The sequence below is a fragment of the Hypomesus nipponensis genome, chromosome 2, assembly GCF_054491055.1.
Source record: "Hypomesus nipponensis isolate SF chromosome 2, ASM5449105v1, whole genome shotgun sequence".
Classification (NCBI taxonomy): Eukaryota; Metazoa; Chordata; class Actinopteri; order Osmeriformes; family Osmeridae; genus Hypomesus; species Hypomesus nipponensis.
The window spans coordinates 13,987,457-13,999,495 of NC_140362.1; the positions used below are offsets into that span (position 1 = coordinate 13,987,457).

Below are 12,039 nucleotides of genomic sequence, written 5' to 3' on the forward strand. Positions count from 1 at the left end.
AATGAAAATCAAACCAAACCTTGTTAGAGGTTTCAGGGAAAAAGGACTCTTTCCACAAATTCAATACTTTTTTGCTATCCAAAGACCTAAGATACTTCAGTAGAGATTTAAAATCTATGAGAAAAGGCACAACATTAGGAGATGAATTTAGATGTTTTCCTGCTCCAACACACCTGATTCAAATGAATGGGTCGTTATCCAGCTCTGCAGAAGCCTGCTAACGACCATTCATTTGAATCAGGTGTGTTGGAGCAGGGAAAATCTAAAACATGCAGGACAGGGGGTCCCGAGGACCAGGGTTGGGAACCACTGGTGTAGATGAGAAATTGTGGAGCAGGATTAAAAGATAACAGGGTTCCACCTTACGGCCTAAAATTGATGTACACCTTGAGCCAAAACCATCAAGACGACGTAAATGCTTAATATATTTTAATACAGGTCATAGCACGTAGGCCTAACAGATTCAATATTCATCTTCCTCCTCCTCACAGTCATCTCCAGAGTCCGCCCCCACCTCCTCATAGTCCTTCTCCAGGGCAGCCATGTCCTCCCTGGCCTCAGAGAACTCGCCCTCCTCCATGCCCTCACCTACGTACCAGTGCACAAACGCACGCTTGGCGTACATCAGGTCAAACTTGTGGTCTAGTCGGCTCCAGGCCTCAGCAATAGCGGTTGTGTTGCTCAGCATGCACACGGCCCTCTGCACCTTGGCCAGGTCCCCTCCAGGAACCACGGTGGGAGGCTGGTAGTTGATGCCCACCTTGAAGCCTGTGGGGCACCAGTCCACAAACTGGATGGAGCGCCTCGTCTTGATGTGAGCGATGGCGGCGTTGACATCCTTGGGGACAACGTCCCCGCGGTAGAGCAGGCAGCAGGCCATGTACTTGCCACGCCTAGGGTCACACTTCACCATCTGGTTTGCCGGCTCGAAGCAGGAGTTGGTGATCTCTGAAACGGAGAGCTGCTCGTGGTAGGCCTTCTCGGCTGAGATGATGGGGGCGTAGGTCACCAGGGGGAAGTGGATGCGGGGGTAGGGCACCAGGTTGGTCTGGAACTCGGTCAGGTCCACGTTGAGGGCGCCGTCAAAACGCAGGGAGGCAGTTATGGAGGACACGATCTGGGCAATCAGGCGGTTGAGGTTGGTGTAGGAGGGACGCTCCACCCCCACGTTGCGCTTGCAGATGTCAAAGATGGCCTCATTGTCAACCATGAAGGAGCAGTCCGAGTGCTCCAGGGTGGTGTGGGTGGTCAGGATGGAGTTGTAGGGCTCCACCACAGCTGTGGACACCTGGGGGGCAGGGTACACCGAGAACTCCAGCTTGGACTTCTTACCGTAGTCCACAGACAGACGCTCCATCAGCAGGGAGGTGAAACCAGAGCCGGTCCCCCCGCCAAAGCTGTGAAAGATGAGGAAGCCCTGCAGTCCGGTGCACTGGTCCGCCTATGCAGACCAAACATGGATTATTAATTCATAAAAGTTCAGTCATTTGGCGGAGATGTACTTGAAACTCAACATCCAGTTGTGATTCTCACCATTTTACGCATCCTGTCAAGGACGGATTCCACAATCTCCTTGCCGATGGTATAGTGCCCGCGGGCATAGTTGTTAGCTGCGTCCTCCTTGCCACTGATCAGTTGCTCAGGGTGATACAACTGACGATAGGCGCCATTTCGTACTTCATCTAATAAGAAATACCAGGAAACAATTAACAGAGTGGAAGAAATGGCTAATTTTAAAAAGGAGATTAATCAAGTAAACATGGCCTCTGGCACCCCCACAGCAGCGTTCCAGACTCACCCACGACGGACGGCTCCAGATCAATAAAGATGGCTCTGGGGACGTACTTCCCGGTACCGGTTTCAGTGAAGAAAGTACCGAAGGACGTGTCGGCCAGGGAGGCAGCGTTGGATGCATGCACTGTTCCATCTGGCAGGAAGCCATGCTCCAAACAGTACAGCTCCCAGCAGGAGTTGCCCATCTGGACGCCCGCTTGTCCGATGTGAACAGAAATGCACTCCCTCTGTCAGTGGATCGAAGACAGAGTTGTGTTTTTAAAGTATATGCAAGGGGTTAAAGTTAAAATGTTTGAGTGGTTAAATTCTCTGATGAGAGCAATTCAGACAACTTAATGTCATTTACTTACCATTGTTACAACTATTAGGCACACCTAAACAACCTCAACCCTGAAAATCATAAGCAGTTACCCCTTAAATAGCCCTCCTCATCTTGAATACAGATAATCAGCCTAATGGAGTTCACCTGCTTTTCTAGTCACAGCAATCAAGTATGGTGGGTGTGACCTTCAACAACCTTGATTGAAAAACGTCATACGTCAACAGATGTTACTGTATCAGAAAGTTACTATAGTACAAACCTTTTTTACATCAACAGATTTAAAGTTATCATAGGACAAAACCTTAATGTTGAAAACAAGTCAATATGTTAGGTTTGAACAAGTAGATTTTAACTGGTGAAAAGTGAAAACATGGGCCGAGTTTCTTTCTTGAAATGAATGTTGTGTTGCAGGGGCGTTGTTAGATCCTTTTTACTGGGGCATGTGCCCCAGTATAAATCTGCTGTGCCCCAGTACAATCAAAAATTTGAGTTTTAACAATTTACTTTATTAGTCAGTGCATTCATTTAGATTGATAATCCCGGAAAAAATAAACGCAGTACTGCTCAACGCTTGTAAAATCAAAGCAGTAACCAAAAACACAAACCAATGCCTGCAGAATTCCATGTCACCGCGCTCTTCTGAGCTTGCCAAATACCCACTGCAGCACGCACACAGAAGTCCAGGTGTCGGACTCAGACACAAAAATGTGCGCTCAAATGAATACAAAAATGAATGCACACTGGCATTAACTATTGATGTCCCTGTCAAAGACCGAGGTGAAGTTAGTTTCATATTCGACATTCGTCTCACATTCGGAAGAGGCTACTTTGTGGTGTCGCGTTAGGGGCCGGGTGAAAACTACCCATACCATTTTGAAAAATTATGACTTTTATAATATTTTTAAGAATATAAAACCTCAAAGGAACAGCAGAGTATTCAAACATTGTCTATAGCTCTCCCTGCCACCAAAGCTGATATCAAACCTGCGTCCCCGAACTGTTGTATAGTGGGTTAAGCAAGGGGAGTTTCTATAGCCGAGTATTGTGCAGAGCACGCTTGGAAGAAAAAAAGTAGTAGTAGAGTTTGAGAGTATGTCTAACAATGCCTCTATTGTGTTGATATAGGGGGTTAAAACTACACAGCCTGTTGACCGTCAAATTAAACATGCATAGACTAACATACTGCAAATACTAATCCATTGCATACTTGAGGCCTGCTCTATCTGAAGTCAAATAGGATTGCCATTTGTTGTTTTTGAATCATCTGCTCCTCTGCCCGAGACCATCTCCACGCTTTGAGTTCAGTATTTAGCAGATCATGTGGTGGTGAAGCCACTGGCAGTTTCAACATTGTGAACAACCGGGTCATGACCCGACCCATGCCTCCTGCTGAGCATGGGTGTATCTAGCCCTATTTTGGGGCTGGAGCCCCCCCAAAAGTTTCATTAGCCTCCCCCAATTTTTTTATATATAGTTTTTCTTAATTTCTGTTCCTAAAACCCACTAGAGGACACCATTTAACCAAGGATATTTAAAAAACAATATTATGGGGGAACATGCCCTCAGACCCCCCTAGTTTTGCTGGGTCACAGGAAAAATAGGTTTTATCTAGGGAATCTACAAAGTGAGAATCTAAATTCGCCCCTGCTGCTAAGCATATCCGCTCACAAGGGTTTCAACAGCCTTGCAACAGTGGTTGCACAAACACATCAAGTATATTCCCCTCATGTAAACATTCCTTTATTCTGAGACACGTTACATTAAAAAACACTTCTAGCCAATTCATGAATGAGAATTAAATAGAGACCCGGATTTAATTTAGTCTTTCTTGCGACTCGAAGAGCTGACAGCACCGCATCCTGTCCACGGATGGAACGGTATACCCTCTTTACAAGAAAAGAGCGGCAGCTCTGCCTCGCACTGCTGGTGCTTCCCACAGATGATTGTTGAAACCCGTTATATTCACGCCGGTCATGGCACATTCAAAGTAGTTGCCGTTTAGCAATGCGACTGCAATCCAATTGACAGGAGCGACCATGGCCTTCGTGGTGATCTGAAAGAGGACCACCAAAAACCCGCAACAGTTTTTGCAGCGAAACTTTGATTTGCAGATACATTATCCTGTTGCCAACTTCAGAAAAATAAGGAACGCTTGTCGCAGCGGGGGCCACGATGACCACAGACCCGATCGTGCAGTGGTGGTAAATCATAGCCTGACGTTGTCATACTCATAATTCCAGTCAGAATATGAGTCTGAAAACTCTCCGTTGGGCTTTGAGTATGGAGCGTGTTTCAACCGAACTCGTAAAACAAATGCCTTTACGTTCAATTAGATAGGCCTACAACCAGAGCAACGTATTATGTTGTTTGTTGAAAACGAATTCAACCCAAGGGCTCTTTCGTGACGTTTTTGATTACGTTACTGTTGATCATCTGTCCATCATCGTATAAAGCCCGCCCTGGCAATTTCATTGGTCCGTCCTGATTCTGGGTTTTCTGTAGTTGTCCCCAATACGAGACCCTCCAGACCCAACTTCCCGAACACATTTTTTTGTGGGTTGGGCTGGCAGCCAGGCTAGTAAATCACAACTTGCCTCCAGAAAAAATGTTTTCATAAAAATATTAAGATTGATACATGGACATTATAAAAAGATATCTGCTATTGAAATCAGTATGAACAGATGCTCTCAGTATATATCACAACTCAAGTGGTCTAATCGTCATAGCTGAATATGACGATAACAAACATAGGCCAGTGAGTTTGACAGTGAGACCACAAACAGTTGGCTTTTGGAGAAACTTGTGAGATTTGAACCATATTTTATTAACTTTAAATTATACAAATGCTTTGATAACATCGTGAACATGATAATATCAGTGGAACAGAAGTAGGCCTAGTAGTGTGCAGTATTGGAGCACGCCTCTTCCCTCGCATATGTGGTCGCCCTCTAGTGAAACAATTTATCATTGCAAAATTCTAAATAAGCAAAAAAAGTGATGGTACAATATAGTTTGAATATCATCCTGCAGAGAAGACACTGACACATTATGCTTTATTCTAAAACTATAGCCATAGATTCTCAAATGCAATGTGTTTGAATGCTTGTGTAGGATATGGCCCGTCACATTCCGCCGCCCTTCGTTAACATCCATAGTTATCTAACCCAAACTAGTTTCAGAAAATACATAATGGAAGAGATAAAGTTTTGTATTCCACCAATGGCCAGTATGTTTATGTCCATGCAGACACAATAGGTATATATGAGTCAACCTGACAGGAGCACGCCTGGAACGTTTAAACATTTAAGCATGCATACTAAAGAAATTACCATGGTGCTCTCCGAGGCCAGATTACTTCAGGAAGCGTGCGCCAACCAAGACTGCGACTTTTTACGCACTTTTTACAACATGGCTATCGATAATCGACTAAGGAAAGACTATTTTGACAAATCACTGACCATAAGTAGAAAAGGATTCGAATGATATTTTTGCGCAAAACAGGGTTGCTTTAGTCAGACCACTGTTTTGTCACGCACATGGTGTTTTTATAAACAGATCGGTGTGCTCGATCGCGTCACGTGGAAAAAAGTGCCACCGGCCGTTGTGTTCCATAACCGTATAGCTGTGCAACAGGTTGTGGATGGGGACGGCCCCAGACACAAAACATAAGATGTCACTGTATGTGGTTTTCTAATCTAGACAGTTCCCTTTAGATAGCTCCATGGAAGCCATAAAATATAAAATATCAAAATGCTGCTGCTATGTTAATGTCACACATGTCATATTGCATCTCCAGAAGTCTATTGACCCAGCATGAATCATAATATTGTGGCAAGCATCTGAAATGCGTATCCAACTCTGACCCGCATGAAAGAAGGCAAACGCACATCATGAAACGGAACTGAAAGTCTATTTTCTTCTTAACATGCTTCCCACAACTCACTGTCACAGCAGATCTTAAGCAACCAGCAAGATGGATAAATTCAAAACGGTCCTCAACATTGCTCAAAAACAGCAGGAAAGCTTGAGTTTGGGATTTGTTGCCTTGTTCACCGCTGGCGGGGAACAGATTTTTTCGAGTGTGGTTTTTAAGTGCCCATGCAGTGACTGGAACTTTACCTATGGAATGGTGTTCCTCCTCGTGCCTGCTTTGGCACTTTTAGTCTTAGGCTACAGCCTCAGCAATAGGACATGGAAGTTGTTCACAGGAATATGTCTCCGCAAATCAATGTTTCGCTGCAAAAACGTTTGCGGATTTTTGGTGGTCCTCTTTCAGATCACCACGAAGGCCATGGTCGCTCCTGTCAGTTGGATTGCAGTCGCATTGCTGAACGGCAACTACTTTGAATGTGCCATGACCGGTGTGAATATAACAGTTTTCAACAATCACTTGTGCCTTGGGAAGCACCAGCAGTGCGAAGCAGAGCTGCCGCTCTTTTCTTGTAAAGGGGGTACCGTGCCATCCGCGGACAGGGATGCGGTGCTGTCAATTCTTCGCGCCGAGTCGCAAGTAAGGCTAAATTTAATCTATATAATTCTCATTCATGAGTAGGCTAGAAGTGATTTGTTACCATCTTTAAAGTCATTCACATTTCCCTTATACATTGCATAAAGCAGAACTAAGAGGCTGGGGATGGGAAGTCATTTTTTTGTTACATAATTTCTCAAAACAATAAGTCAGTGTTACTTCACTGGAGTCCCACCTGTCAAGGAGGCAAGTAACCTACTGTACATTGATGAACAAAACAAGCATAACTGATGTTGCATTAGAGGAATTACATTTCAGAATGCCTCACTCAAAACTCTGATCTCCCTGTAGTATTTATCTCACTTATTGGTCCCTCTCTTGGAATGTCTCTCTGCATCTTACTTTCATCTCTCACACATCCCTCTCCTACTCGTTCCTCAAGGGAATTGCTTGGGTGCTCTCTCTCTCTCTCTCTCTCTCTCTCACTCTCTCTCTCTCACTCTCTCTCTCTCTCTCTCTCTCTCTCTCTCTCTCTTTCTCTCCCTAACACCCACATTGTATTCTGGTTTCAGATCTTGGGTTGGTTGCTGATTGCATCTATCCTGGTGTCCAGCCTGCTGCTGGCCTGTGTGTCCAGGTGCAACTCCCCAGTCAGCTACCTGCAGCTGAGGTTCTGGAAGTCCTACGCCCAGCAGGAGTGCACACTGCTGGAGACCTTCTCCGAAGGCCACGCCCGAGAGCTGGCCCAGAGGAACTTGCAGAGCTTCTTCCAGGTGCAGCCTCCAGAGCCCATCACCACCCCATCTAACCAGGCCTGGCAGAAGATCTCCAACTTTTACCGTTTCAGCACCCGGGACCACTACTACAGCATGCTTCACCAATATGTGGATAACTGCCTGGGGCACGGAGAGGAGGTACTGAAAAGGACCTTGTCCATCCAATCAGATGGTCCTGATGCTAACACCCCAGGAGTGCTGGGCTTTGTGGACGGTGGTAGGATGCTGTGAATGCAGAGGATTTTGATGGTAATAGCAAATCATATTAACAAACTAAAAAATGATAGGTTTCTTTCTACACCTGTGTGGCGTAATCTTTCCTGAGCCTATCTACTTCACATATCTTTGCTTCAATCAGGAAATGTAACCCAGACCTGCTTCCTGTGTGCGCTGAACCACAGCAGAGAATGTCTAATATAGAGAGAACTGCCACTCTCGGGAAACTTCCGGGTTCTGAACTGGTTGAAGTTCCATGTGAAAAATAATACACACTGCTGGCTGTTAGATTGTTTTAAAGTTGCCTTTCTGTTCTAATTTGGCTTTTGAAAATGTAATTGACGAAACATTTATTAAAACGCTACATTTCAAAAACAATCTACTACTTACAACACAACAGCATTGGTTCACACCACCAACATCAGCCGAGAACACCGCAACAATAGCCGAGAACACCACAACATTAGCCGAGAACACCGCAGCATTAGCCGAGAACAACGCAGCATAAAATGAAGCGTTTTAATAAATGTTTCGTTTTTGTTAATGTCGTTGTGTTGTGTGTTAATGTTGTTGTTTTCAACTTTTGTTTGCTTCGCTAATGTTGCTGTGGTGTGCACCCGTGGGCCACCGTATATAACTGACATGTTATATCTTAACAAATGATTGTTAAACTAGCTTTTACAGCATTGCTCATCATGTTCTTGTCCATGCTAATGCAAAAAAATACTGACATTAAATTACATTATCTCTGAAAAAAACTCTGAATTCTTTATGAACGAGCCAGGGTGGTTGGGTTGGATGGAGCCCACTTCAAACTCCACGATGTCCAACTCCACTGATTGTATTTTTGTCATGTGAAACTGAAGAAAAATGTAAAAACTGCAACCAACATCATCTTAGTGCCTGGCCCGACTGTGTGAGGCTTTTAATTCCAATGTTATAGAAGGAAGATTTTGAAGACCAGGATGAAAGCTTTTGCTAAGATCAATGCTCTTAAAGCCTTTTGGAAGGGGGGAGGGGAGAGAGCACTTCTCCATAATGCTCACTTATGCTGCACTGTGCAGTTCTTGTGGTATTCCAGATTGCTTCCTGTGTGTGGGTGTGTGTATGTGTGCAACATTCACACGCCTGCATATGTATGACTAAGTGAAACAGCGTGTTGTGTGTAGATCAAACTGCTGCCAGTAAAAGCACGTTCTCAGCTGCGGTAACACATCTACATTCTTCTTTGTAATAGTTCCGTGGTTTCCGTGTTTGTGGTATGTCCTTGGTATGTACTAAAAGCAGTGTTTTTGCCAAAACATTGGACTCAAATCCAATGTTAAAGCACAGCTGCTGAAGATTTGGAAGCCGGAAACCAGAAATGCAAGATCTCCGTCTGTTGAGTCACAATCTGTAGGATTAGCCGGGGGTAGAGAAGGAGGGACCAGAAGAGAGAGAAAGGGAAGTCAAGAGAGTAAGGGAGTGGTTTGGAAGTGTACAAAGACAAAGCCTGCATGGACATGGGTGGAGAGCAGAGGCATGGAGATAGAGAGACAGGGAGAAAGGGAGGAGCTGAGGGAATCTGAAAGAGACAGATCCGGAAAGAAGGAAACGGGAGGGGCTGAGGCTGTTGACAGATGTTTGTTTTCTTGTAAGTTGAAGTGAGACGGTGAGAGGCAGTTGGAGTTAGAAATTAAGAATTACGCTCTTACCTCCCAACCTGACAAGACAAATACCTCTTTAGATTTTCTATTCAACAATTGGTCATTCCTTGAGTTCTTTTCACCCTGGATCGTGTTTCAACCCGCCTCACGGCCAACATGGATAACTTCCAGACCGTCCTGCGTTTCTTCATGAACCAGAAAGCCACCTTAGGCTACAGCTTCATGGCCCTCCTGACCATTGGAGGGGAGAGGGTCTTCTCCATGGTCTCCTTCCAGTGCCCCTGCAACCACAGCCAGAACTTCGCCTACGGGCTGACCTTCCTGATGAGCCCGGCGCTGGTCCTGCTCCTGCTGGGTCTGTTCTTCAGCACGCGTCTGTGGCGCCTCTTCACCGGCTGCTGCCTGAACCCCATGAAGCTCTGTCCCCGGGGGAACAGCCTCGGCTGCATGAGGGCGATCGCCAGCATCTTCACCGGGGCTTGCGTGGCACCCATCATGTGGCTGTGTGTGGCCCTGCTCAATGGGACCTTCTACGAGTGCGCTGTCAGCGGCCTGGATGAGAACATAGTGGTGGACATATTCTGTAAGAACAAGACCGCAAAGTGCCGGGAGGAGCTGGCGCGCGTGCCCTGCGGACGGTCCAATCTGCCCGCCGAGGAGAGTCTGGAGCTGTTACAGATGTTCAGGGCACAGTCTCAGGTGGGAACTTCTGTATATGTTTAGATACAGAGTCAGACATACTTCTATAGATATTTGACACAGAGTCAGGCATACTTATATAGATGTTTAACAGTCTCAGACAGGAACATCTATAGATGTTCAAACAGCCTGAGAGTAGCCAGTAATTATGTACTGTGACACCTAGACACTTGATACATGCAATTGATGTTCAGGGTCCATGTTATCACGTCCATGAAACCTGTTTCAGCACCTAAGTACTAAACTGGTGTTTTGTTCTGTTTATAAACATTTAGACATTCTTGTTTCGGGGTAATAACTTAAACTACAGAAGGACTAACAATGCTCATTATTAACATATTTGACTTCCTGCTTGTGTGTGTGTGTGTGTGTATGTGTGTGCTTGCATGTGTGCTCAGATTCTAGGCTGGGTCATCATTATCACAGCAACCTCGGTCGGACTGATTGGAACCTGTTGCACCAACTGTCGCTCCAGGGTCAGCTACCTGCAGCTGACCTTCTGGAAGCGCTACATGGAAAAGGAGAGGGATCAGTTCGATACCTACGCCACAGACTACGCCTCCAGGTTGGCTGATCGGAACCTCAAGAGCTTCTTTGAGAACCAGGAACCGGAAGCCTTCCCTTTTCCCAACCACAAGGCGTGGGAACAGATATCATCCTTGTACACCTTTTCCGACAGCGAGCAGTGCTACAGCACCCTGCAGAGATATGTGGAGCGCGTGGACAAAGACTACACCTCGGAGACCAGACCAGTCATGGGCAAGATAGATGTGGAAGCATAGGAAGTGTGATTTCAAAACAAAACATTGGTGCTTGGGCACATATCAAGCAACATTATAACTTGTTTTGTAAGAAGGATGACCAATAACATCAGCAACATGCATATGAGCACATATTACTTCTGTGCACTTTTTTCATTGTTGCCCCACATTATTAATATATGGCCCAGGATAACAATTCTGGCAAAACACCCTGTACTAGTAGGGCCAATCCCTGTGTTACCAGGGAAACCACAGTTATTAACACGCTGTCACTGCAGAAGTGATGAAACAATGACATCCTGTCTGCTAGCAGGAAACAAACGTGTGCTACATAGACCTCCTAAAATCACATTCTACCTAGCTACTGCAACAACAACACATTGACCATTACGTTTTTAGGTCTCTGACACATAGTACCATCTTTCTCTGCTGTTATCTCGTCTGTGATTGGTCTAACCACTGCTTCTCTCCTCTGTGTCTCTGTGGCAGTCCATCTATGCCATTCATAAATTATTTATTTGTCTGGATGGTTGTTTTCCTATTGGTATACTATAGATTGAACAACATCATATTTAAAGTACAAAATGTTTTATCCATTTAATCATATAATTTTTGTAAAAACATACATTGTACACAAGTTTCTGGAAAGGCGTAACCAAGCTTGATAATCCTGTTTTCCAGGTCATGTTTGATGACAAATGGAAACAGAGGGATGTTTTGTGCATGCAAACATGTTTTTAGAAAGCAGTCTTTCAGTATGATACGTACAAATAAAAATAATCCCAGTAATTCCAGGCACTTGATTTTCTATATAGTTCAGAACTTTTTAGGAGAAGAGCATGCTAAGATTGTCTGTCTAGAGCTCATCAAGGGCATATATTATGTAAAACACACACGTAGGGGGCCTGTTGAAACATTTATGAAGTGTTTACGCGTCTTCTTCATAAACTAATGTTACATATGTATACTGTGTTTATCTGTGTGTGTGCATCTAACACAAACAGTGACATTGTTTCAACCGGCCGCCAGCCAGCGGTGTGAAACCAGGTGTGCCTCAACATGTCTGGACAAGTACAAAAACCTCTTGGACTTGTTGGGCCCATTAGACAAAATTGTTCATGTCCACGGTCCACCCATTGCCTGCATCATAGATTTACAGTTTTTCACAATTGCTAAAACACATTTCTTAAAACAGTCACCCACGATCTCAAAACTGTAAACACAAAACCTCATCTTCAAGCACTATTTACAAAACCTCTGAATCCTATTGCAAAATGAAACTTTCGCCTCAAAACAGATTTACCTGTGGTCAAAATCAAACACTGCTCTCAAATCATAAACAAAGTGATCTAAATTA

General features: G+C 44.7%; 3 protein-coding genes across 3 annotated transcripts; 2 read left to right on the plus strand and 1 right to left on the minus strand.

Annotated features, from left to right (window-relative positions):
• Window positions 1–412: 412 nt before the first annotated feature.
• On the minus strand, window positions 413–2,224 carry LOC146300920 (tubulin alpha chain-like). Its single transcript, XM_084707542.1, has 4 exons — window positions 2,145–2,224; window positions 1,799–2,021; window positions 1,534–1,682; window positions 413–1,441 (listed from the first exon to the last, which is right to left on the minus strand). The coding sequence occupies exons 1-4, from the start codon at window positions 2,145–2,147 to the stop codon at window positions 464–466; spliced, it is 1,353 nt and encodes a 450-aa protein (XP_084563668.1). The 5' UTR covers window positions 2,148–2,224; the 3' UTR covers window positions 413–463.
• Window positions 2,225–6,058: 3,834 nt separating this feature from the next.
• On the plus strand, window positions 6,059–8,318 carry calhm6 (calcium homeostasis modulator family member 6). Its single transcript, XM_084670011.1, has 2 exons — window positions 6,059–6,626; window positions 7,157–8,318. Exons 1-2 carry the CDS (start codon window positions 6,090–6,092, stop codon window positions 7,589–7,591), a joined length of 972 nt encoding a protein of 323 aa, XP_084526137.1. The 5' UTR covers window positions 6,059–6,089; the 3' UTR covers window positions 7,592–8,318.
• Window positions 8,319–9,096: 778 nt separating this feature from the next.
• Window positions 9,097–11,643, plus strand: LOC146300922 (calcium homeostasis modulator protein 5-like). Its single transcript, XM_084670025.1, has 2 exons — window positions 9,097–9,921; window positions 10,320–11,643. The coding sequence occupies exons 1-2, from the start codon at window positions 9,379–9,381 to the stop codon at window positions 10,701–10,703; spliced, it is 927 nt and encodes a 308-aa protein (XP_084526151.1). The 5' UTR covers window positions 9,097–9,378; the 3' UTR covers window positions 10,704–11,643.
• Window positions 11,644–12,039: the final 396 nt, after the last annotated feature.

What these genes read in the sequence shown, in the direction of transcription:
- LOC146300920 (XM_084707542.1), bottom strand. An exon ending in TCTGGAGCCGTCCGTCGTGG is followed by an intron (nt 1,683 to 1,798) that starts GTGAGTCTGGAA and finishes ATTTCTTATTAG; the next exon opens with ATGAAGTACGAAATGGCGCC. An exon ending in TTGACAGGATGCGTAAAATG is followed by an intron (nt 1,442 to 1,533) that starts GTGAGAATCACA and finishes TGGTCTGCATAG; the next exon opens with GCGGACCAGTGCACCGGACT.
- calhm6 (XM_084670011.1), top strand. Translation starts at nt 6,090, where the DNA reads ATGGATAAATTCAAAACGGTCCTCAACATTGCTCAAAAACAGCAGGAA. An exon ending in TTCTTCGCGCCGAGTCGCAA is followed by an intron (nt 6,627 to 7,156) that starts GTAAGGCTAAAT and finishes TTCTGGTTTCAG; the next exon opens with ATCTTGGGTTGGTTGCTGAT.
- LOC146300922 (XM_084670025.1), top strand. Translation starts at nt 9,379, where the DNA reads ATGGATAACTTCCAGACCGTCCTGCGTTTCTTCATGAACCAGAAAGCC. An exon ending in TGTTCAGGGCACAGTCTCAG is followed by an intron (nt 9,922 to 10,319) that starts GTGGGAACTTCT and finishes ATGTGTGCTCAG; the next exon opens with ATTCTAGGCTGGGTCATCAT.